The 25,356-nt window shown below is 35.5% G+C and overlaps 1 protein-coding gene across 1 annotated transcript in view; it reads left to right on the top strand.

Moving 5' to 3' along the window:
- The window catches only part of UCHL3 (ubiquitin C-terminal hydrolase L3), a 57,054-nt gene extending 48,054 nt beyond the window's left edge, over positions 1-9,000 (top strand). The window contains exons 8-9 of the mRNA XM_069467144.1: positions 8,196-8,254; positions 8,865-9,000. Coding sequence (XP_069323245.1) covers positions 8,196-8,254; positions 8,865-8,948 — 143 coding nt within the window. The 3' untranslated portion in view covers positions 8,949-9,000. The remainder of the gene's footprint in view (positions 1-8,195; positions 8,255-8,864) is intronic.
- Positions 9,001-25,356: the final 16,356 nt, after the last annotated feature.

Here is a 25,356-nt window from a genome sequence, read left to right as displayed (position 1 = left end):
TGACTGATAGGGAATTATAGGCCTATTGGGATTAGATTCTTGAAGTGAATTTAAAGAATTTCAGAGTTGTAAAGAATAGCCATATCTTTGAGATGTCATAGAGGGGAGGGATAGGTACAAGACAAATGAAGATGAGCAGTTGTTGATTTATTGCAAGAGAAACTGGCAGTAACCTTAATGTGTATCTAATAAATTTAAAAGGAGTATTGAACAAAAGGAGTTATGGAGTTAGTGAATAGAAAACAGTGTGAAGAGAACAACAGCTGGATGTGGTGGCAATGCCTGTAGTCTCAACTACTGGGGAGGCTGAGGCAAGAGGATCCTTGAGCCCAGGAGTTGGAGCTATAATACGCTATTTTGTGCCTGTGAATAGCCACTGTGCTCCAGCCTGAGCAACATAACCAGACCTCGCCTCTTAAAAACAAACAAACAAAAAAACCAGCATATAGTTTTTAAGAAATAAATCCTTTCAAAGTACAGTTGACCCTCTGTATCTATGGGTCCTCCCACATCAGTGGATTCAACCAACTATAGATTAAAAATATTTGAAAAATAAATAAATAACAACAATAATATAATACAAATTTATAAAACAATACAGTATAACAACTATTTATATAGCATTTACATTGTATTAGGTATTATAAATAATCTGGAGGTGATTTAAAGTATTTGGGAAGATTGCATAGGTTATATGCAAACATTACACTATTTTATACAAGGGGCTTGAGCATCCTTAGATTTTGGTGTCCTCAGCAGAGAAGGGATGTCCTGGAACCAATCTCCTGTGGGTACCGAGAGATGACTAACTTTATTTTTTACAATAAGGCTATATGATTATAGACATGTTGCAAATTAATTTCTGTAGGATAATTATTTAACAGAGGATGGTGGTAGTCTTTAATATATTCATTCCTAACTGTACTAAATTATAAGGTTAACTGATAGAAAGGACTGAGTTATTTCTCTTCTTATCACCCCTTCCTTTTCCTTGGGGTCTCCTGTAGTTCCTGGCATATGTAGAGGGAAGAAGTATATATTTTAAAAAAGATGTAATGACTCCTTATGGATAAATTAGAACATTGGGGTTTGGAGGTGAATTCAGAATTGACTGAATAATCAGATTGAAAAACAACTCTATATTTGTGACTCCGTTTTCTGAAAGTGAGAAATCTGGCTCCCATTATCCTTCTTGTATTTTCTCGGGTTACCCGTTCTCCCTGTATATAAACAAATTCTTGGCTACACTGACTAAAGCTCAGTCCCAGACGCATTGTTCCCCACCCTGACCTGGCACACCAATCCTGGCCTGGCCCAGAAGAAGCAATAATGTGCTCCAAAGTGTGTAGCTACTTTCTTTTTAGTATTTTGCAAATTCCCACTGCCTCAGCTTCCTTAAATACTGTTCTCTTTCTCCTTCACTCATTGAGACTATTGCTTTCTGCTTGGCTTTCCCTTTTCTGCACTGGGGTCTAGTAAATGTTTCCTGGAGGGCTTACCTCCAGTTCTGGGCAACCTGTTTCCCAATGTCTAAAGACAACTGTTTCATGTGTTTTGTCCAGGTTTTTGGTTGTTTCCAGTGGGAGGCCTAGTCTAGTGTCAGTTATTAAATCATGGCTGGAGGTGGAAGTTGCCCAAGTATTATTTCTTAACTTCCCCAAATGGAAGATAAGGATTTTGCTTTCTTTTGCTGCCCTCTTTCCTCACTCCTCCCTCCCAATCACAAAATACATACTTTTCCTTTTTTGTGTTCTCCCAATGTAATTATACTTGTTTATCTTATTCTGACCACAGAAACATTATTTTCAGCTGTAGTCATAGTAATACACTTTTCTTTTTAACTTAACTTTTTAATTTCTCCAGAGTTAATAATTGTCTTGTTTTGCTTTTTGGTTTGCTTGGTTAATATTTTTTATGTATTTAACACTAAGTCTCTCTCAGGCTTTTTCTCCACTGGTCTAAATCTCCTTCTGATACATAGGAACATCTGGCATTCTGTTAACTTTGTCTTCCTGGAGATACTCCTTGTGCTTCCCCCTCTGCTCCAGGCTGGGCAGGTTATGCTCTAGGCCTTGTACACACTTGTCATCATGGGATATCTTATTATTATCCTGGGGATTCCCTTTGGCTCACTCCTCTGTGGAGGTTCATGTTCCTGGATTCCATGTCTCCCCCATTCTTTGTTTACTCATTTTTTTAGTACCTTCTCCAGTAGTTTCCTAAAAGGGAAGATGGTAGGGAGGTAAATATTTTTAAACCTTAAAGGTATGAATTTGCATACCGTGGGAGAGTCTAAAATTCTAGGTTGGAGAATAATTTTCTTTCAAAATTTTGATTGCATTGCTCTGTTATATTTTAGCTTACTTGAATGGCAATTAAGTCTAAAGTTATTATGATTTCTGGTCCTTTGTATGTGACCTATTCCTCCCCCAAAACCCTGCAAACTTTTAGGAGCTTTTCTTTATCCAAGGTGGTCTGACATTTTGATGATATGGCCTTGTTGGGGTCTGTTTTTATCAATAATTTTGGGTTTCAGTGGGTCTTTTTAATGTGGAAACTCATATGTTTCAGTATGGGAAATTTTCCTTCTTTGGGTTTCTCTTCTGTTTTCCTTTATTCTCACTTTTTAGAACTCCTATATTGGAACTCCTTATCTTTTCTCTCCTATTTTTCATTACTCTATCTCTTGTTCTGGTCTCTGGGATTTTTCTTTAACTATATATTCAAACCCATTTCATGTTTCTAAATTCTGCTATCATATTTTTAATTTTAAAAGTTCTTCTGTTCTCTAAATTTTTATAGTATTTGAAAATACAGCATTCTGTTCTTTCATGTATGTAGTATTTTTTTATTTTAAGGGTAGTAATAATAAAGGCATACTTTGTTTTATTGCACTTCATTGCACTTTGCAGATATTTTGTTTTTTACAAGTTGAAGATTTATGGCAACCTTGCTTTGAGCAAGCCTGTTGGCCATTTTTCAATGGTATGTGCTGACTTTTTGTCTCTGTGTCATGTTTTGGTAATTCTCACAGTATTTCAAATGTTTTCATTATTAATATATCTGTTATGGTAATCTGTGATCAGTGATCTTTGATGTTACTATTATAATTGTTTTGGGGTGGCATGAACTGCACCTATGTAAGATGGCAAACTTAATTGACAAATGTGGCGTATGTTCTGACTGCTCCACCAACCAGCCATTCCCCCATCTCTCTCCCGCTCTTCGGGCCTCACTATTCCCCAAGACACAGCAATATTGAAATGAGGCCAAATGATAACCCTACAATGGGCTCTAAGCATTCAGGTGAAAGGAAGAGTTGTACTTTTCTCACTTTAAATCAAAAGCTGGAAATGATTCAGGTTAGGAAGGCATGTTGAAAGCTGAGATAGGCTGAAAGCTAGACCTCTTGTGCTATACAGTAAGGCAAGTTGTGAATGCAAAGGGAAAGTTCTTGAAGGAAATTAAGTTTGCTACTCCAGTGAACACACAAATGATAAGAAAGCAAAACAGACTTATTGTTGATATGGAGAAAGTTTTAGTGGGCTGGAGAGAAGATCAAGCCAGGCACAACATTCTCTTAAGTCAAAGCCTAGACCAAGCAAGGCCCTAACTCTTTTCAATTTTATGAAGGCCAAGAAAGATGAGAAAGCTGCAGGAAAAAAGTTGGAAGCTAGCAGCGGTTGGTCTGTGAGGTTTAAGGAAAAAAGCCATTTCCATAACATAAAAGTGCAAGGTGAAGCAGCAAGTGCTGATGGAAAAGCAGCTGCAAGTTAACCAGAAGATAATTGATGAAGGTGGCCACACTAACCAGCAGATTTTCGATGTAGGCAAAACAGCCTTCTATTGGAAGAAGATAAGTCAATGCCTGGCTTCAAAGCTTTAAAGGACAGGTCAGTTCTCTTGTTAGGGGCCAATGTAGTGGTGACTTTCTGTTGAAGCCAGTGCTCATTTACCTATCTGAACATCCTAGAATCCTTAAGAATTACGCTAAATCTATGCTGCCTGTGCTCTGTAAATGAAATAACAAAACCTGAATGACAGCACATCTGTTTATGACATGGTTTACGAAATATTTTTAGCTCACTATATTGAGACCTACTGTTCAGGAAAAAAAGATCCTTTCAAAATATTACTGCTTACTGACAATATACCTAGTTACTCAAGAGCTCTGATAGAGATATACAAGAAGATTAATGTTGTTTTCATGCCTACTAACACAGCATCCATTCTGTAGCCCATGGATCAAGGGGTAATTTTGACTTTCAAGTCTTATTATTTAAGAAGCACATTTTGTAAGGCTATGCTGCCATAGATAGTGATTGCTCTGATGGATCTGGGCATAGTACATTGAAAACCTTCTGGTTTACCATTGTAGATGCCATTAAGGACAGTCATGATTCATGGGAAGAGGTCAAAATATCAACATTAGCAGGAATTTGGAAGAAGTTAATTACAACACTCATGGAGGACTCCGAGGGGTTCAAGACTTCATTGGAAGAAATAACTTGAGATGGGGTAGAAATAGCAAGAGAATTAGAATTAAAAGTGGGGCCTGAAGTTGTGACTGAATTGCTGCCATCTCCTGATCAAACTTTAATGATGAGGAGTTTCTTTTATGGATGAGGAAAGAAAGTGGTTTGTTGAGCTGGAATCTACTTTTGGTGAAGATACTATAAACGTTGTTGAAATGACAACAAAAGATTTAGAATATTCCATAAACTTAGTTGATAAAGCAATGGCAGAGTTTGAGAGGATTGACTTCAATATTAGAAGAAGTCTACTGCGAGTAATATGCTATCAAACAGCATCACATGCTACAGAGAAATCGTTTGTGAAAGGAAGAGTCAATTGATGTGGCCAACTTCATTGTTGTCTTATTTTAAGAAATTGCCACAGCCATTCTAACCTTCAGCAACCAGTACCCTGATCAGTCAGCAGGGCAATCTAGGCAAGACCCTCCACCAGCAGAAAGATTATGACTTGCTGAAGGCTCAGATGATCGTTAGCATTTTTAAGCAATAAAGTATTTTTTAGTTAAGGTATCTACATTGTTTTTTAGACATAATACTCTTACACACCTAGTAGACTGCAGTATAGTGTAAATATAACTTTTATATGCACTGGGAAGCCAAAAAATTTGTGTGACTCACTTTATTGTGATATTTGCTTCATTGTTGTGGTCTGGAACAAAACCCACAATATCTCCAAGGTATGCCTATACATTTTAAGTTTTCATTTCTGGTGTAGTCTCTGTTTTTGTAACACATTGACTGCCACACTAGAAAAATTTTTTTTTCCTTGGGGCCATAGTGTTTTATTATGAAAATAGAATAAAAACTTCAAAAACAAAACGATCCTTTCTAATTTAATGAAAAATTTGTTACTTTTTATTGTTTTCTGTGTGTGAGTTGTATGTAACTTGAAAAATAGTTCTCTCAGCTCCCAAGGTGAAGAGATGTGTGAGCTACATATGCTTCACAAGGCCCCAGGCTCAAAACTAGCATGGGTTAAATACAACTCCATGGCAGTTAATGTGTTAAGTTCCATCATTCATTTTATTGGCTGTCTTTGGATATTTGATGATACTTGATACTTGGCTATCTGTACCACAAAGTATCTTATTGTGTTGTAGTATTTGTCATGTCTCTTGTCTCATGTACAGCTCTGTTGCCTGCAGCTTTCTCTGGGGTCTTATATCAAACTCTCCAAAAGACAAGATCTGAATGAATTGGTTAGTCACTGCCAAAGATCTGGGGTACTGTCTTCCTTCCCGTCCAGCCTGGAAATTGTATAGCCCGTTTGGACCAAGATTGCTGGATCACATGACCCATGTACAAGGTGTAGCTTTTTCCTGCCCCTTTTAGAAGAGGCCTGTAAGTGTGACAGTCTCTGAGCCTCACAGATTTTTCTCCAGGATATGCATTTACTTAAATTACACCAAAAGTTGTTGGGAAATAGCAGTTTTGTGGCAGTGGTGGTTGGAACAACAGCAACTTTTAGATTTTATTGTTTTGGCAAAATTTTTTTGTAAAGGACCAAGTAGTAAGTATTTTAGGTTTTGTGGGCTACACACTTTCTCTATCATATATTCTTCTTCTTCCTTTTTTTTTTTCTATGACTTTTTAAAAACAGAAAAAATTCTTAGTTTAAAGGAGGTATAAAAAAAGGCTGAGGACTAGATTTGGCCTGTGGTCTATAGTCTGTAGTTAGCCAACCTCAGCATTAGAATAATAGTAAAAATCATAATTAATCTTTGCTCTAAGCTGCTATTATAACAAAATACTATACAGTTTCATTTTGTTTATATTTTGATATTTCAAGATCTCTTGTTTAATAATCTTAGTCTGTAATAATGTTTGAAATTAATTATATATTACTTTAAACAGTAGCTGCATATGAACGAAAATTGCTCACTAGAGTTTATTTGCTCACTAGTCTAATGAATGATACCAAAAAAATAAATGATAGGAATCAGGAAAATAATTTGTAATTTGGTTAAGGAGGGAAAAACCTACATTGTTTATTTACACTATCACTTTTATGTAAAAATTAAAAAATAATACAAAGTAGGGCAGCACATAATATAATAGAGTCTTATAAATGTAGAATAAATAGGTTATTGAGGAATAAATATTTACCACAAAAACATATTTTAAAGAGATTTTATGATATATTATTGAGAAATTTACATCATAATTAAGAAAGATAAGTTTATAGAAATATGAGTAATTAAGTGTTCCTGTGTATTATTTAGTTTATAGGAAAGATTTCCTTTAAGGTTCTTATAAACTTTAGGAATTAAGTCCTAGGTACTATAATTTAGGGATATGTTTCTTTAGGATTCTGAATATTTATCTCAGTGTAAACCCAAAAATAAGGATCACAAATTCTGATTATATAACTTACAGAAATTAATATCACTTTATATAGACACGTGTTAATTTTCCCTATTTTTCTTTAACAGTAGCATCTACCAGTCCAAGTCTATCACTGTGTATAGATATTGATTCAGAAATTTTTATTATGCTTAGAAACCATGGACTTATAGAAGGGGCTGTGTTCTATAGATTGAATTTGATGCAGTTCCATTTATAAGACATCTGAGATTAGAGATTTGACATAGAATATCAGTTAACTTTGGCTTAGCATGAGTTTATATAATTCTGGACTTTTTCATTTTTTCATAATATTGAAAAAGTACTAGTTTAAGGTGATTGTGAATTTGGTTAATTGTTTTGGTGGTCAGTAAAATAATCCTGGTTTATTTGGATCATTGCTCTATGTTACTGCATTGGTGGTACATAATTAGTGGTAGCATTTTATAAGCCATGACTATATGGCTCTTTTCATTAGTATAAACATGTCAGTCTTAAAATCATCCTATTTAAAGTAAAAAAAGAAATTTTTTACATTTCTGAGGGTAAAAGGTGGGTTCATAACTTTTTCTTTTCTTTTTTTTTTTTTTTGCTTCAGGAAGCAGCTTCTGAGATTCATAACTTTTTAAAAACTGTTATTAATTTTGTATATTCTTTTCAGGAAATTAAAGCCAATATTTATTTGTAATATATTCTGTTCATGAAGATAATATAGGCTTTCAAATATGAAAGCAAAATTCTAATAACCGTTAATATTTATTTATTTTTTTTAGCCCCCCCTGCCCCCAATATTTATTTATTGATTTATTTGAGACAGAGTCTCACTCTGTTGCCCAGGCTAGAGTGCCGTGGCATCAGCCTCGCTCACAGCAACCTCAAACTCCTGGGCTCAAGCAATCCTCCTGCCTCAGCCTCCTGAGTAGCTGGGACTACAGGCATATGCCACTATGCCCGGCTAGTTTTTTTTTTTTTTTTTTCTATATATATTTTTAGCTGTCCTGATAATTTCTTTCTATTTTCAGTAGAGACGGTGGTCTTGCTCTTATTCAGGCTGGTCTCGAGCTCCCAAGCTCAAACGATCCACCTGCTTCAGCCTCCCAGAGTGCTAGGATTATAGGCGTGAGCCACCGTGCCTGGCCAACCTTTAATATTTATTAAAAAATATTCATAGGTAGCACACTTAAATATTTGTTTTAGGTTATATTGTTTAAAATATCTTTTAACTTTTCTTGCCTCACTGTGGGAGGAGGAAAATGGAAGTTGAAAGTACATTGTCCTGTAAAAACAGCTAAGCATTCAACTGTTTGTTTTCTACAGATGGACGGAAACCATTTCCAATTAACCATGGGGAAACTAGTGACGAAACTTTATTAGAGGTAATAGTAAAACTTGTTGACCAACCTTAAAAGTTTTTAACGTTCTTGTCATCTTTAAAACATCTCTAAAGATCACTTGTGTAACATTTTCTCTGTATTTGGGTGCTTCTTTGTCCTTGCTCTCTTTAGAAAAATCCAAAAAGAAAAATTTAAATTAGTGTTTAAAATTTGCAACAAAAAAAGAGGTTTCCAGAGCTTTTTCTGTGAGCAAGTGTCAAATTTGAAAAAGATAAGAATAGTATTGAAAGACTTGGTCATTTTATCCCATATGTCATTGAATCCAAGATACCATTCATTGCATCTTGATCCTGATTTTAGAGATTTTAAAATATGAACGAACTGTGTGGCTTAAAATCAGTGAAACTTGTAATTTTCAGGTTAAAAGTTCCTTAAAAGCACTTTAAGAACACTTACTATATCTTAAACTTTTGGACTAAGCAAATTAGGGTACTAACTTCACTCTTCTGGTGTTCTTTATTTTTTATTTGGAAAAAGAAGTTTGCAATATAAAATTAGTATGAAGTATAAAAAACATGAAATGTTTATTTATCATTTGTAAGTAAAACACATGTTTATAAACAGAAAAATTGTACTTTTTTTCCCTCTGTAGGACGCCATAGAAGTTTGCAAGAAGTTTATGGAACGTGACCCTGATGAATTAAGATTTAACGCGATTGCTCTTTCAGCAGCATAGCTTGTCAACAATGGAAACACCAAATACTGTATTATTTGCAACAGAATTTAAATTCCCGCTGCCATACACTAACTAAAAATTTTGATATTTTCATTAACTTGACTGATTAAACTTTATGTGAATTAAACTTTGACTTAACTCGTGTTTTATATTATTTATACACCAAGTAAATGCTTCAGTTCTTTCCTTCCTTCTCTTTCTTATGAAGGATTTATCTTGTTTGATAACTAGCAATAGCCTCCTTACTCTCTTTAGGTTTCACGGGAAATCTTGTATTGAGACACCAGGCACAATTTCCATCTGCATAGACTGAATATAATATCATATATGGTAACATATTTATTTAGAAAACATTTGTTAAGCATCTAGTTATGATGAGCTGGACACTGTTCTGGGTTCAGGAGTTAAAACAATGAACACCATTGACAAATTCAGCAACAAAGCAGCTTATTATGTTTCTGTGAGAAGTAAACAACAAACATAGAAAGAAGATACGTACCAATGATAGATGCTGTGTAGAGAATTAAAGTAGGATTTGCGTTAGGGAGTGACTGAGTAGATACTTTAGATTTTGTTGTCAAGGAAGGCTTCTGTTAGGAGGTCACTTTGAAGTTGAGATCTGAATGGCTGAAAGTAGCCAGTTATATAAAGGTTGTGGGGAAGAGCAGAGGAAATAATTAATGTAGAGTCTCTAAGTAGTAACATCTTGCTGTGTTGCAGGACCAGGCAGAAGGTTCATGTGAAGAGCATAGAAAGTAATGGGGAAAGTAGCGAGAGATCAGAAAAGGAGAGTTTCAGTGATATAGGAAAAGGCATTTGGATACATTGCCAGTGTGATGGTAAGCCACTAGAGACTTTTAAGCAGGACATGGACCTGTTTTGATTTATAATTTTAAACTATCACTCTGATGATTCTGTGGATAATATACTGAAGTGGGAAGCAAGAATAGAGGTAGAGAAACTTGTGAGGAGCACCCTGTAGTAGTTCAGTGAGAGATGGTAATGGCTGGGTCCTAAAAGTGGTAGTAATTTAGGTGGAGGTACATGAGTGAATTCAGGGTGTGCTTTGAAGAAGGAAGGGCTTCAATTGAGTCTTTAAAGGATAGGTAAAAAGGCAGTGGAAAAGTGGAAGGGCGTTTATAGAGTTGGGTCAAAACACGGTTGATGTGATGGGAATCTTCTATATTTTTTGGGAGAGTAGTGGTTACGTGGTTGCATATATTTATCAAAACTCATCAAATTGTACATTTAAAATCTGTACTTTATATACATTGTATTGAACAAAACAAAACAACCAGGGCTGGGTTCAAATGAGTATAGTAATTAGGAGAAAGATCAGATTGGTTCAGAATGAAGTTCTGGACTGATGATTGAGTATAGACGTTTATACATGATTCACTGAGTTAACATAGACTCTTGAGACAGTAACTTGTGAGAAGTGGTTTTTTAGGAAAAATAATGAGGCAGTGGCTTGCAGAATGAATGAGATCTTCATTACTCAAAGTGTGGTTGCATCAGTATTACTTGTGAGTTTGTTAGATATGAAACAGTTTGGACCCCACCCCAGAATGTGCATTTTAAACAAGATCCCTGGGTGATTCGTGTGCTTCAAGTTTGGGAAGCATGAGATTAGGAAAAATACCCCATCGCAAGGGAAGTAACTTTGGAAGATATTTAGCACATTGACTGCCACACCAGAAAAAACATTTTTTTACTTTGGGGCCATGGTGTTTTATTATGAAAATAGATAAAAAAAAAACTTCGAAAACAAAACGATCCTTTCTAGTTTAATGAAAAATTTAATGAAAATGAAATTTATTGACTTCTATTTACTTACTCCACATTTTTAGAATTAATTTGCCAGTTGTAACAATAAGAACATAAACAAGTAAGATTTTCATGAACCAACTGCAGGGCTTTGCCCAGGTTTTGCTTCACAAGGCTCTGGGCTCAAAACTAGCATGAGTTAAATACAACTCACATGGCAGTTAATGTGTTAAATTTATTACCATTTTGTGGTGAAGAGGGCCTGGATAAAGTGATGGCAATAACGATGAAGAAATCTGAAACAGTTCAATGGATTCATTGTATATGTAGATAATGCTTTTGTCATGCCAATGTTAGGAACCCTGTGTTTTACTCCTTACATTGTTTGCATTTTATGCTCACATCTGTTTGTATGTTATCTTAAATATTCCTAACCAGTTTTCTGCCTGTAGCCTTGCTAGATTTCTCTTACTTATATAATTTCTTTTTAAATTTTTTTTTTAGAGACAGGGACTCAGTCAACCAGGCTGGAGTGCAGTGGCACAATCATACCCAGCTAATTTTTCGTAGAGACAGGTCTCATTATTTTGCTCAGGCTGGTCTCGAACTCCTGGCCTCAAGCTATCCTCCTGCCTTGGCCTCCCAAAGTGCTAGGTATACAGGTGTGAGCCATCGTGCTCAGCCTGTAATTTCGTAATAGGTCCTAAATCAGTGGCACATTACCTGGAATTTACATAGTTCTTCAAAGTTTGCTATGAGAAACACTAACTTTGCAGACTGTTAATGGGCAAGAAGGGTTATGAGGTCAAGTTTCTTGAAAACACTGGGTTAAAGTTAAACAATTTTTAAAATAACTACCAATACATTTGATGGTGGGGGCGGAGATTGCAGAATGCCTCATAACTTTTTTTAAAAGAATTATTCTACAGCTTGGCATGGTGGTGTGCGCTGTAGTCCTAGCCACTTGAGAGGCTGAGGTGGGAGGATTGCTTGAGCCCAGGAGTTCAGGTTCATCCTGGGTAGCATAGTGAGACCTCATTTCTTTTTTTTATTTTTGAGACAGAGTCTTGCTCTGTTGCCCGGGCTAGAGTACCATGGTGTCATCATAGCTCACAGTAACCTCAAACTCTTGGGCTCAAGCAACCCTCCTGCCTCACAGCCTCAGCCTGCGCCACCACGCCTGGCTAGTTTTTTCTATTTTTTTTTTTTTTTTTTTTTTAGTTGTCCAGCTAATTTCTTTCTGTTTTTAGTGGAGACAGGGTCTTGCTCTTGCTGAGGTTGGTCTCGAACTCCTGACCTCAAGCAATCCTCCTGCCTCGGCCTCCCAGAGTGCTCCCAGAGTGTTAGGATTACAGGCGTGAGCCACCATCCCCACCGAGACCTCATTTCTTTAAAAAAAGTTTATGTATTATGAATAACATTTTCCAAACATTTTAAGGAGCAACACTTAGAACTAGCATTCTTTGGCACACACTTCAGGGTAATAGTCCCTTGTGGAACGTACAACTTGAAAAATTTCTCTTGCTTTTTCTTCTTAGGTTTGTGTTTAAACTTTTAGTCCTTCCTCAGCTCTATTCCCTGGAATACTTTGTTTAGTCACTTTCTTAAAACTTTGCACTTGTAGAAGAGATTAGTAGATTATTTTGTATGGGAACTCATAGAGACACTAAGGTTGATCAAGTTGTGGGTCATTTCTGTATATTGCTGTTAATGACCATGATAGATTTGGGAGAAATGGAACTAAAGTGAGAACCGAAACTAAATGATTTTGCTTGCTGGATTTTTGGGAATTGACTAAGCATCTTGTTTCACCAGGTGTTGTGGTTTGTTTTAAATTATTGAAACAGCTTTTATGAACTTCATAATAGTTTACCCTAATATTTTCTGTGTTCATTTATTGCTAAAACGGAGGTTATCTATTAATATATTCTGTGGCAAATCAAGCTTTACGATGTCTCAAACAAAAACCATCTTTAATTCCTTATAAAAATATTTAAAGAAATCTGATTTAAATTTCTTTTTATCACATCTCTGATTTGTGTACAGTGCTTATTATGTAAGATTTATCACTTACCTAATAAGTGCTTATTTATACAACCTGCTTATTTAATGAAAATAATATAGTTTAAAAGACATTTTTAGCTATTAATGTTTACTACTATAGCTTTCAAAAGAAGCATCTATAGGCTTAAAATTTATCTATTAGTGCTTGTAAGAATTGCAAAGAGGCATATTTCCATAACTTTTAAAAAACTATTCATGGAAATTTATTTCTTTTAGGTAAATCTTATATATGTGTGTATATATGAATATATGTGTACATATGCATATATATACACACACATACATTCACACATACATGTTGAAAAGGCAAATAACTTTGGTCTAAATTCTCTGTACTATTTCAATTCTTGACTAAAACCACTTTGAAAAGTGTGTAATCATCATATAATGTTTTTAGAGCTAATTTAAGAGGGATTTATACACATGTACGTAAAGTTTAATAGTTAATGTTAACTATTTATCTTATAAGATTCTCCGGTAAGATCTTAAAAATGAGGTTCGTGCACTCTCAACAAAATCACTACTAAAAACCGTATATTGTTTTTATATAGCAGCAAATGTTTTGTCATTTCATTTGCTTTTTTAGATTTCACAATTTGACTTCCTCAAAGTACATAAACTATTGTGATGTAGAAGATTCAACATCATGAAGGGCATTTATTTCCTTGGCTCCAGTGGTTCCTGTGGATCAGACCGATCTACCATGCCTTAGTTTCATGCATATTCTCACTTGTTTTGCTTTTGAATAAAAGTTATTCTAAATCTTTCTCATGACTTCTTTGTGTAGGATAGTGGTTCTGCACCTGTCTGTTGCTTCTACCTACTTGATAGGTGAGGGTCTTCAGTGTGACATTTCCATAATCTACTGCTAGATGTGGTACAGTTTATAAAGACAATAAAGGCTATATGTTATGAGCAATTCCTTAGTGTCTAAGGGCACGAAATGTATACAACCTATACTGAAAGCTATTTTGCAAAATTAATTCAAAATTGCTCATAAAAATATAATGTAGCTCTTGTCATCTACAAGGTAGATATGAATGTAAGTTGGATTATTTAAAATAAGAATCCAAGTAGTCAAGAATAAATACTGAATGATATGGATGACACATTTAATTGCTTGGTTCAAAACTGTGCTCTTTATCAACATGTAAACATAATTGGTATTAAAATAAATAAGTTATGTTTAATAGTGTTTCCTTTAAGAGCTGAAGGATGAGATCTCTATGTCCTCCACATGTTTTGTGACTACAAATGAAACAAATTGCTTGAGGTTTTATTTGTATGTTAAACATGAAAGTCTTGAAGCACATGCAAAGGTTGTAAATTAGATTATTCTTTAAAAATGTAGTAAAACCTGTCCAATGAAAAGTTGCATTGTTTACTGAGAGTTTACCTGTGGTAGAAGATTAAAAAAAATTGCATCTGAATTTTCCTTTAAGGCGAAGCAGAGAAAGTAATTTTTCAGGAGGGTTTTTTTTTTCTTTATTTTCCCTGAATACAAAGTATTTGAAGCCAGAAGTCACTCCCTTCCTCCTTCACCACCACTATAGAAATATACACATTTGATCATAGTGTGCACAGTTAACAGGAATGTTACTGTGCATTTTTTCATTATTGAGACCAAAACATATTTCATGGTCTAAGTATAATTTAAAAGATGCATTCTTATGAAGAATTGATTTCTTTTTTAAACAAAGTACAAATGCCTTAAATATTTCTTCATTATAATATGATAAAGATATTTTTTTCTTATAGCCATATTCTGGTATGGTTTGATAATCAGGTACATAGGAAGCATTCAAGAAAAGGGCCCACAAAAATGCTGATTTTATTTTAAGAATTTTAGAAAATATGGCTTATGGGTAATATAAACCCAAAGAATGTTTAAAGCAAACTATTTGCTTTACTGTTTTAGTTTTTACCTTGCTTTATCCATTTTCAGAAGAGTAAAGCACATACCTCAGTTGCTGCAAGTATTCCAGTGAAAGCTTTCAGTTTTGCAGGACTAGTAGCCATTTCCTGTTTTTTTACTATTCATGGAATGCCTAGTGAAAGAGACTTCGTTAGCTAAATTAATAAAACATAGAGAAAATGCTTAGGCCAATTTATTAATATCTGTCATATATTCTGTAGTTGATTCCTATGTCAATATTGGGGATTTGTTGAGCAACTAACCTGGTTTTAAAATGGAATCCAGTTGTTCTCAGATTGTTTGGTGTCAAGACCCCCTTTACTCGTAATAATTATTGAGGAACCCAGAGAGCTATTGATGTATAAGTATTAGAGTTTAAAACAAATTTTAATAATATTTGTTCATTTAAAAATAAAAATAAACCTATCACTGTTAACATAAATAACATTTTTATTAAAGAATATTAGAAGAGTAGCACTGTCTTACATTTTTGCAAAACCTCTTTAATGTCTGACTTAGGGAAGACAGCTGGATTTTCCTTTTGATAATGGAAAGTGCTTAAAGGAATTGAAAATTCAAGAAATCGGGTGGATGATTTATCCTCAGAATCTAGTACAGTGCTTGGCATATAGTAGTGGTCAGATATTTGGTAGGTGACTAAATTATACTCTAGCAAATTGAGAAATGAACAGGAGAAGATACGAATTCAGGGAATATAGAAAACTTCAAGGCACTTGATTGAGAAAAGAAGAGAAATGAGATCATAGCTGGAGGCAAAGGGGTGCATGATCAACAGAGGGCTTTTTAAAAGAATGTTTCTATGTGAGGAGAAAAAAAATGGAAACCAACAGAGAAATTGCGAACACAGGAAAGAAATGGAATAATTGAGGGACCTAGGATGTGGAAAGGTATATTATCTAGCAGAGCATTTCAGACTTTAATAAGCATATGAGATCTCAGATCTTGTGAAAATGCAAATTCTGATTTAACTGATAGGAGGGGCCTGAGAGTATGATGCATTTCTAGCAAGCACCCTGATAATCTGGGTGTTGGCCCCAGGACCACACTTTGAGTAGTGATTTTCTAGAACCCAGTTGGAGAAGTGAACCTTGGTAGGAGGAATAGATACCTCTTTCCTTGAGTTTGGAGATCCCAACTGATGGAATTTTTTAAGAGAGAAAAACATTTTTCCTAATATCCAGTTGGTACATTTTCCCACTTAAGTGGCTGCATTCTGAGAATTGCCTCGCTGTGAAACTCCTAGTCTTGATAATATCAAATTCTAGTGTTCTCACAGTGCTTGATTGAGAACATGATACTGGGATTATGGCATAAAATGTGGTGGTTCTACAAAAAAGACATTATTAGGATCTCTAGCATTATCTAAAAGTCATTGCTTCAAGCATAGAACTCAGACTTTGGTGTGAGACCTGTTTTATTCTTAGCTCTGACTCTGAGTGGTCTTGGGCAAATTATTAACACATCAAGCAAAAATATTCTCATGCAGATTTTGTATGAGAATTAAAAATGAAATGCACAAAGACCAGCACTCACAAATGGTAGCCATTATTATTACCATCATCGTAAGACTGCAATAAGCTATATTGAAAGTAGCCTTAAAGTTTGTTTCATGACTCATCAAATTCACCTAATTTGCTAAAGAATTTAAATAAGGAGATGGAATGAATAGATTGCATTTTGTTTCCACGCACCAGAGAACTGTGCATATTTTTTCTGTGACTCGGAAATGGTTTAACTTTAAAAAAGAATCCCAAAATAGCTGAAGTTAGCAGACATGCAATTTAGCAAGGATGATTGGAATTTTGGTCTTTCCTGTAATAATACTATACCTAAGCACACTGCTCATTAGGAAAACATTTTTATCTGAATTTTCTACTCTTGGGGGCAAAGAATGCTGTTTTTCTTTTTGATAGCTATGTTTACAGAATCTAAATCACCCTGAGCAATTATTTCAACATTTCAAGTAATTATTACCATTTGTGATTCATTTATAGCTATTTGAATTTTGATGAATTTCGATAGGGTGCTAGAGTGACAGAACTAGGTCAACTAAGTTCATTATATGGGTGTGGCATAAACCTATTAATTTTTTATTACAACTGGAATGAAGAAAATTAGGATATACAATATTTCTACTTTTTACAGTTGGACTTGTGTGATGTTCCCTGCCAGAGAACAGAGCTCTGAGCTCTAGAAATTTGGAGGCAAGTCATCAATCTTATGTTTGCATCTGTGTGGGTTGGCTGTGTTTCAGGGAAGGAGTCTGCAGCAGAGAAGGTAATAATAGTTCTTTGAATACTTTTATATTGTTGCTTTGAAAGAACTAAGGCAGAGCATCTCCATTTGGCTTTTCTTCAGGAGCACATGTAGGTGGAAAAGAATTCGGCAGCAGGGCAAGAAGTAAATATTGCAACTGAGATAAAATTAAGTCAACTTTGCAGAATATCCCCAGGCGTTTCAACCTGAACTTTTATTGTCAGTAACCACAACATTACAAATTTTTAACCCCTCTTATCAATTTTGTAATCATTGTTGATCCCCTGCACTAGAATATGCCTGGGCGGTAGAAGATATTACGAAAGCTTAAGTCATGTTGTAGTTTGTAAGGTGCTTTCACATACAAGATGGTAAGGGCATGCAGACATGTCAACCGAGCCACTCAAAGCCAGTTTAGGTTTATGCGTCCAGTGTTACTAAGTCCTGCTGGACTTTGCTTTGAAGAATTCTTTCTCATTCTTTCTCTAACTCTTGTAATTGTCTATAAGTACTACCTTCATAATTAAAACTTTCCTACTCTAATCATGCTTTTAAATACTATAAGAATTATGAACCTCCTCCCTTTAAGAGACCAAACCAGCAGTGGATGCTTAGGGCAGGTGTCAGATTGATTTACAACCACTATCCTAATCTAACATTAGATCTATACAACAGATCTGGTGATCTGGGAGGATTTGCTTGAGATCACTGTCATCTTACAGTGGAGGCCCAGAATAATAGCAGTGGCAAACCTGGGAAGACAACTTGAGTCTTTTGTCTCCTAGGGAGCCAGTTCTATAGTCTTTAATCCATTACTTACAATTTTTTTGTGTTAATTTTAAGATTTTGTGGTAAACAGGAAGTCTATCCCAGGAGTGAGGAAACTTTTCATGCTGGAAGGCAACATTAATTTAGCCGTAATCAAAAAAAAAAAAAAAAAAAAAATTTAGCCGTAATCAAATAAGGCCACATTCAAGAAACTTCAATTAGATACTCTTAAAAATGTACATGATTTTGTAAAAATCTAACTAGCATGTACTTAATAATTTCAAAAAATGAAAACTATTTGTTACTTTTAAACTTAACTAACCTTTTAATGACTTTGTTGTGTCTGCTTTTTGTTGAATGGTATTTGAATATTTGGTTGCAGCATGGAGGTCCACAGTTTCAGTTGATCCTCTAGATGTGTATCAGTCATTTGTGACCTTAAGGGCATTTTGATTTGGATTGGGTAGGAGAATGTAGATTTGCAGCAATAAGTGGTTGAAAAGCAAGAAAACATTTTTCAGGCATGTTGCTGAAGGCATGGGTATTCTGCATTTTTCCATATTTCAATTAGATCTTTCTTAGCATCAAATAATGACTTTACAATGTTATTTACTGAGAGCTCAATCAATTCCATCCGCAGTTCCTTAGGTGCCTTGGTGATATCAACTAGGTGAGGCTGAAATGCTAATTTCAGTGTGATGTCATGATTCTCAAAGTTAGTCAACCTTCTCCAATTAATAGGTCTATATCAGCTGCATATTCTTCAAATGATTCGCATATATCATCCTGCCCATCAATAACCTTTGCTCACTGGGGAAAATGTTCATGTGAAATTTCCTTTTGAAGAAGTGTTTTGAAAAAATATAGCTTTTTTTTGAAATGCTTGGATTTTTTTTTGCCACATACCATATATAGACCATATAGTTTTACCTTGCAAAGAAATATTCAAGTTGTTTTGATTTGACACAATATCACACAGAAATGCTGCATTCCTACAGAAATCTTCTTTCAATACTTCACATTGCTGATTCTATTCTTCATTAAATTTAACTATCTGTTCTTGCAGAGACAAAATTTTGGCTAACACCCGTCCCTGTGAGAGCCAATGCAATTTAGAATAATATGGCAAATCCACACTGAATAACTCATTCTTCAACTTCAGCATGTTACAAAACTGATGATGCCCTGTTGCATTTGCACGAATATAGTTAACAATACTCATAACTTGTTGCAAAGTGTCACTTAAAATAGTAGCTTTAGCACAGAGATTTTGCTGATGCAAGATACAACGAAAAGAAACTGAGAGCATCTGGATCTGTTGATAGTTTTTTTCAGTCTGTGCAAAAAACCCTTCATACTTTCCCGTCGTAGAAGGTACACCATCTGTACATATACTTACTAAATTTACCAAACTCAGTCCAACTTCACAACATTTATCTTGAAATTTGTTGAAGATATCTATTCCATGTTCTGTTCTCAAGAGTGCCCAAAGTAAGTAACTCTTCATCGCGAAGGATATCTTCTGTTATGACCCAAATGAAGTATAAAACCCTCACCAACTCAGTAGTATCAGTTGATTCAGTCAAGGCAATTGAATAATATATATTTTCCTTTTGAAGTATTGCATGAAGTTCTATTAAGTTGAAGGCTAATTCATGCTGCCGATCAGCTATGGTTCTCCTTGAAAGAGGCAGTTGTTTGTACTTTGAAACGTCATTCGGGTCTAAGCATCCTAACTTCAACAATGCATTTTTTCACAATTTCTACAACCCTGAATGCCTTCCCTTTTTTCTTAAGTATATAAGCTACTTTATACGTTGCTTCAGTGGCATTAGTTCAAGATCTTATTGCTGCTTGAAAGAATTGTCTCTGCTTTTGCTTTTCATCTTTTAATTTCTGTAATAATATAAACTTTTGAGCCTCTCCCTCTAAATTAAAATATTTGTGGTCCTTATGAGTGTTATAATGCTGATGAGCATTGAATTTCTTTAATGTTGATATTGCAGTATCACAAAGCAAGCAAATCATCTTATCTTTACCAGAAACAAGATAATATTGTAATTCGCAATCCTCATTAAAAAATCTGTTTTCTTTCTTTAGTGTTTTCTTGGTCTTCTTTGCCATGATGGGCTATTAAACAGGCAGAATTAAAAAATACTGTCAAGCTGTGCAAGTATTGACAAATTCCCCTTCAAACAGAAACACAGTGTGCCGTTGTCAAAAGCTGATAACATACTGGTGTACTCGACTCCCATAAACTCTCAGCAAGTAGCCTCACCTGGTAGTGGTGCCGGTCAGGTGGAGGAAGTTAGAACTAAACCATGAGCTTAGCAGCTGTCAATTTAGCCCTTATTACATACTAATGTTCTAATTGTGCCAGTCAATCTGGGAGGATTATTTCATTGAAATTTATTTTATTCTTTGGTATTTTAAATACTTTCACTTAAAAATAAAATAAAATATAAAAGGTGAACAAAAATATATTAATAAAAATAAAAGGATTTGTTTTGTAAAATTTGGATTCAGTCAAGAAGCTGCACTTAAGGGCCTAGAAGGCCAAATGTGGCCTTAAAGCCTCAGGTTCCCCACCCCGATCCATCCTTTTAACAGATTTTTAAGTGTACAATATATCATTGTTGACCATAGGTACTATTCTTTCCTCTTTAAAGCTAAAATATTATTGATATCCACCCAGTATTCACAAAATAGAAAGAATGTAGGGGTTATTATAAAAATTACAGTTTGAACTTTTATAAATTTCCTGCAATGGATGGGCTGTTTCCTCTCTAGATCTCATTTCAGAATGTAAACAGGAATTGCTATTATAATTCTAAAGTACTGATGATTTCCGACTTATGATGGTTCAACTTAATGATTTTTCTACTTTATGATGATGGGGAAATGATAGACATTCAGTAGAAACCATACTTTGAGTACCCATACAGCCATACTGTTTTTCACTTTTAGACTAGTAGTCAGTAAATTACATGAGATATAAAACAATTTTTTTGTAAAATAGGCATTGTGGGAGATGATTCTGCCCAACTGTAGGCTAATGTAAGTGATCCGAGGATGTTTAAGGTAGGCTAAGCTATGATGTTCAGTAGGTTAGGTGTATTAAATGCATTTTCAGGTTATGATATTTTCAACTTACAATGGTTTTATGAGGATGTAGCCCATCATAAGTCGAGGAGTATCTGTGTTAATAATACAGTACACATCGTGCTTAAATATTTTTGCCTGCCTTTTTAGTAGAAAAATTTGAACCAATAGTAATGTTATTTCTCTTATCAAATAAAGTTAATGAGAGATCAGGCAGAAGTTCTCTACTAAAACATAAGGACACACAAAAAAGTATGATTTAGGGAAAACTGGACTTGACTATTTTTATCTTTGATTATCCTTGCTAAAAATATCCTTCTTGGGAAAGCACAGAGTTTATTTTTTTCATTTCACTGGGCTTCAGGAAGAGAAGCTTAGTAAACACACATTCTCTCCTTCCTCTTTCCCAGAAGCCCCAATAGCTTATTTTGAAGCTAATTCTAGGGTAAGTCCTTTTGATCTCACTGCTATCACTTAGAGAATTATAATGTGGTTTTTCAATTCTGGCTAGAATGCAGGACCTTTAAAAGAAAAGGCCTGAGATTTATGTTAAATAATTTGAGCTCAATGATAGGAAATCCCTCTATATGTTATAAAAACAACCACCAGCAAAAAAAAAAAAAAAAAAAACCCCAAAAAACAAACCAAAAAAAACCCCTTAAGATCTTCATAGTAGGAAGAAAATAACCAACTGCTTTTCAAATTACCAGGTTGGTCCCATGTTTTGAATGTTACCATCTCAGTCGATCTCTTAATGAGATGTCTGTGTACACGGTGGGGGAGTGGATAGATAAGAACCAAAGGTTTCTCAACCCATGTAACTCCTCTTGGTTAACGATTTTAGGATCCTTGCCTTTGTCCAGTGGGTGAAGCAGTCACCATTCTAAGCCTGCACTGAAAACTTCTTTAAGGTTTTTCTGCCTTTTGGAGGAGTGATATATGGCAGAATATGGCAGTAACCTTGGTGTTTCTTTGTTGTTGTTCTCCTTTTGCTTTCTAGCACATCCACGTTTTCCTCTGTATGTTCATTTCTTAATCATTATACATTCTGGCTTCTTGTTTCTCTCTGTCGTCCATTTCCAAATATAGAATTGAACCTACCTGTCTGAATACCATTATGTAAATACTGACATCATAATCCTTTAATTACTGGCACTGAAAGATGTATTTTTGTGGGTAGAGGTGGGATAATTAGAGATGGGATAAATATAATTATTGTTATATTTAATATATTTTTTTATATAAGCACAAGAAATATAAGCATAATCTAGATGTTGGTTATCTCTGAAGCCATCAGGGCAGACACTGTTTTAAACCATAAGCCATCATAGTGCAAAATCCGGTTCTTTTATTAGAAGAATTCCTGCTGTACCTGTCTCTTTCAGATACCAAAATCTTCTGACAGCCACCAGGAAAATAGACAGTATAATACTTTGTGAAAAGGGGCCATGATTGCATAAAGAAGATACGCCTAACCTAGCTCAGGATGGTCTGCAAAGATTTTTTGATGAATTCTGAGAAGGAAGAGGCCTGAACTGAGCCTGGAAAAAAGGTAAGAGAAAGGCAGGCAAAGAGAGGGAGAGAAACACACTTCTGGAAAAGGGAGAAAGACGGGTGAAGACATGTGGTTCGAGAAGTGTGCAGGAGCAGATCCTGAAGGACACCACTTAATGTGGTGGAAGCGGCAGATGGTTTTTAAAGGCCACTGGAAGACCTTTAAGGAGAGGTTAATTGGGAAGGTGGGTGGAGTGTGTTGGTAGCACAGGATTTACATTTCAGGAAGGTCAGACTATTTCTGAAATCTAGCTGAAAGCTATTGAGGGCCTGCATTAAGGTAGTAGAAATGGGGATAGAGAAGAGCGTCAATTGGAGGGATATTTAGGAGATAGAATTGACAGGTTTGGGAATGGGGATGACATTGGGGGGAGAAATGAAGAAGTCCAGCATGACCCCCCAGTTTTAGGCACGGTACCATTTACCAAGTCAGGGAAGGCAGGAGGAGACTAAAGCTTGTGGGATGAGATAGAAAGTCAAATTTGGACATACAGTCATCCCTCGAGATCTGTAGAGAATTGGTTCCAGGACCCCCATGGATACCAAAATCTTCAGATGCTCAAGTCCCTTATAAAAATGTTATAGTATTTGCATATAACCTGCACATATCCTCCCATGTACTTTAAATCATCTCTAGATTATTTAGAATACCCAATACAATGTAAATGCTATGTAAATAGTCACTATACTGTGTTTTTAAAACCAGTATTATTTTTATTGTTGTATTATTTTTATTGTTGTATTATTTTTTATTCTACCCCCTACCCTCCACCCTCCAGATCCACAGTTGGTTGAATCCACAGATGTGGAAACTGTAGATACAGAGAGCTGACTATATTTTTGTGTCATGCAGATTTTCTCATTTATAAAAGTAACATACAAGTCTCTTGTAAAAAAAATATTGGCAAAAGAGAAGTACAAAATCTCCATTTGAAAATAGCCATCATAAAAACTTCAGTGGAGTTTTCCCTAATTTGTTCTAAGTGAAAAAAATTACACACATTAAAAAGTACAATCCCAAATTAAAGTACCGTATACACTGCTTTTCCTTCACTTTGTCATATATTTTAAATCTCTTTATGTCACTGAATATCCTTTTACATTTTTATTTTTATTCATTTTTTTAGAGACAGGGCTCTCACTATGTTGCCCAGGCTGGCCTTGAACTCCTGGCCTCAAGGGATCCTCCCGCTTTGGTCTCCCAAAGTGCTGGGGGTACAGGTGTGAGCCACTGCTCCTGACTGGTTTTCCATGCTTAATGACTGCATAGTATCTCACTGTATGGAAGAATTGTAATTTACTATCTCTATTGCTAGAGGTTTTGATTGCTTTGAGATTCTCATTTTTTAAACAAATCATGCTTAACATCATCACAGAGTTAGTCCTCCAGAAGCGGAAATGGCGTTCAAAGAGTGAGATATTAATTAGGGATGGATCCATGTGAAGGGAAGGGGGAAGAAGCAGGGATGGGCAAGAGAGAAGCTGAACCATGATACGGAGCCGCAGCCTCAACAGACCCAAGGGTCTATAGACTAGGCCCGTCAGCATCATCCCACATTGGGTAGAAATGGCTGGGCTTTTATAACTTCAAGTCACTCACTCACTCACCAGATGAGGACTGACAGGGGAGGGGCATGAACTCAGGCCAACCCTGAAGGGGTTGATAGCTGGGGAGGCCTGGTGACCACACTCTTCAATACTGGACAGCAAAGACTTCTATGAAGGAAGGTTTGGGTGGGGCATCTGTGTGTCCACAGCAGATGCTCATTCCGTGCATATGTCTTTGCTCATGACCTTGGGATAAATTCTGAGAAGTGGAATTGCTGGGATAGAGCATGGGCATTTTAAAGACTTTTGATATTTATTACTTAATGATCTTCCAGAAAGATTGTACCTTTTTCTCCCACCAACATTTTATTTCATCACCAATGCATAAAAACATGACAATTGTACTGTTTTATGTTTTTAAATATTGAAGGGTACCTCAAATTCTTTTGGAAAACAAATAAAATGTTTCATGTTTTATCACTGTGAATTGCATTTCAAACTCCTAAGGCAAGTGCTGTACCTTTCTTTATACAGCTGTAGGAATCTTTCCAGAAGGATAAAATACTCTAATGACTGATATTAGAAGGCAAAGAATTGAATTTGATCCTTTTGAGTTGCAAACTTACAATACTAAAGAGACTGAGCAATGGCTGGTGCCTGAGCTGACTTGAAATAGAACTTGCAACACCCTACAGGCCTTTCCATGTAAGTATTTGAACAAATACATGAAATCTCCATTTATTAGGAAAAATTTGACAAGAAACTGTTAGAGATACCAAAGGGGACATAACCATCATTTAATGAGTGCCTACTCCATGCTAAGCAATTCCGTGGGCTTTTACATCCACCCTCATATTTAATTCTCACAACAATCCTTTGAAGTATTAGGTCATTAAATATGAAATGTCCAATTTTGAATCAAAAGTGTAGTTTATTATATCTCAAACAAGAAGCAGTACAATTAATTAAAATATGCTCCTAAACTATAGACACAGTTTTGCCATCTTAACAGTAGCTTGTTTATGCCAGCAGTGAAGAAGCCTGGAGAGAGAGTGGAGATGAAAATGTGAAAGGCGTTTTGCACAGCTTGTTGAAATCGAACATTTTTCCTTGCAAGAAGTGGTCCAAAGTTTGGAAGAAGTGGTAGTCAGTTGGTGCAAGGTCTGCTGAATACAGTGGATGACAGAGAGTTTCCAAGTCCAGTCTATAGTTTGAGCAGTGCTGTTTTTGCGACATGTGGTCTTGCAAGAGGAGTGGCCTGTCTCTATTGATCAATCTTGGCTGCTTCATTGTCAGCATCCTCATCATTTTACTCAATTGGTTGAAGCAGACATCTGCTGCTGTAATTGACCAGGTTTCATGAAGCTGTAGTGGATAATGCCAGTGCTGGACCATCAAACAGACACCATTAGC

This window comes from Eulemur rufifrons, chromosome 4 (assembly GCF_041146395.1).
Source record: "Eulemur rufifrons isolate Redbay chromosome 4, OSU_ERuf_1, whole genome shotgun sequence".
Taxonomy (NCBI): domain Eukaryota; kingdom Metazoa; phylum Chordata; class Mammalia; order Primates; family Lemuridae; genus Eulemur; species Eulemur rufifrons.
Note: the sequence above shows the minus strand (reverse complement) of the source record. Positions and strands in the feature narration are given on the sequence as shown.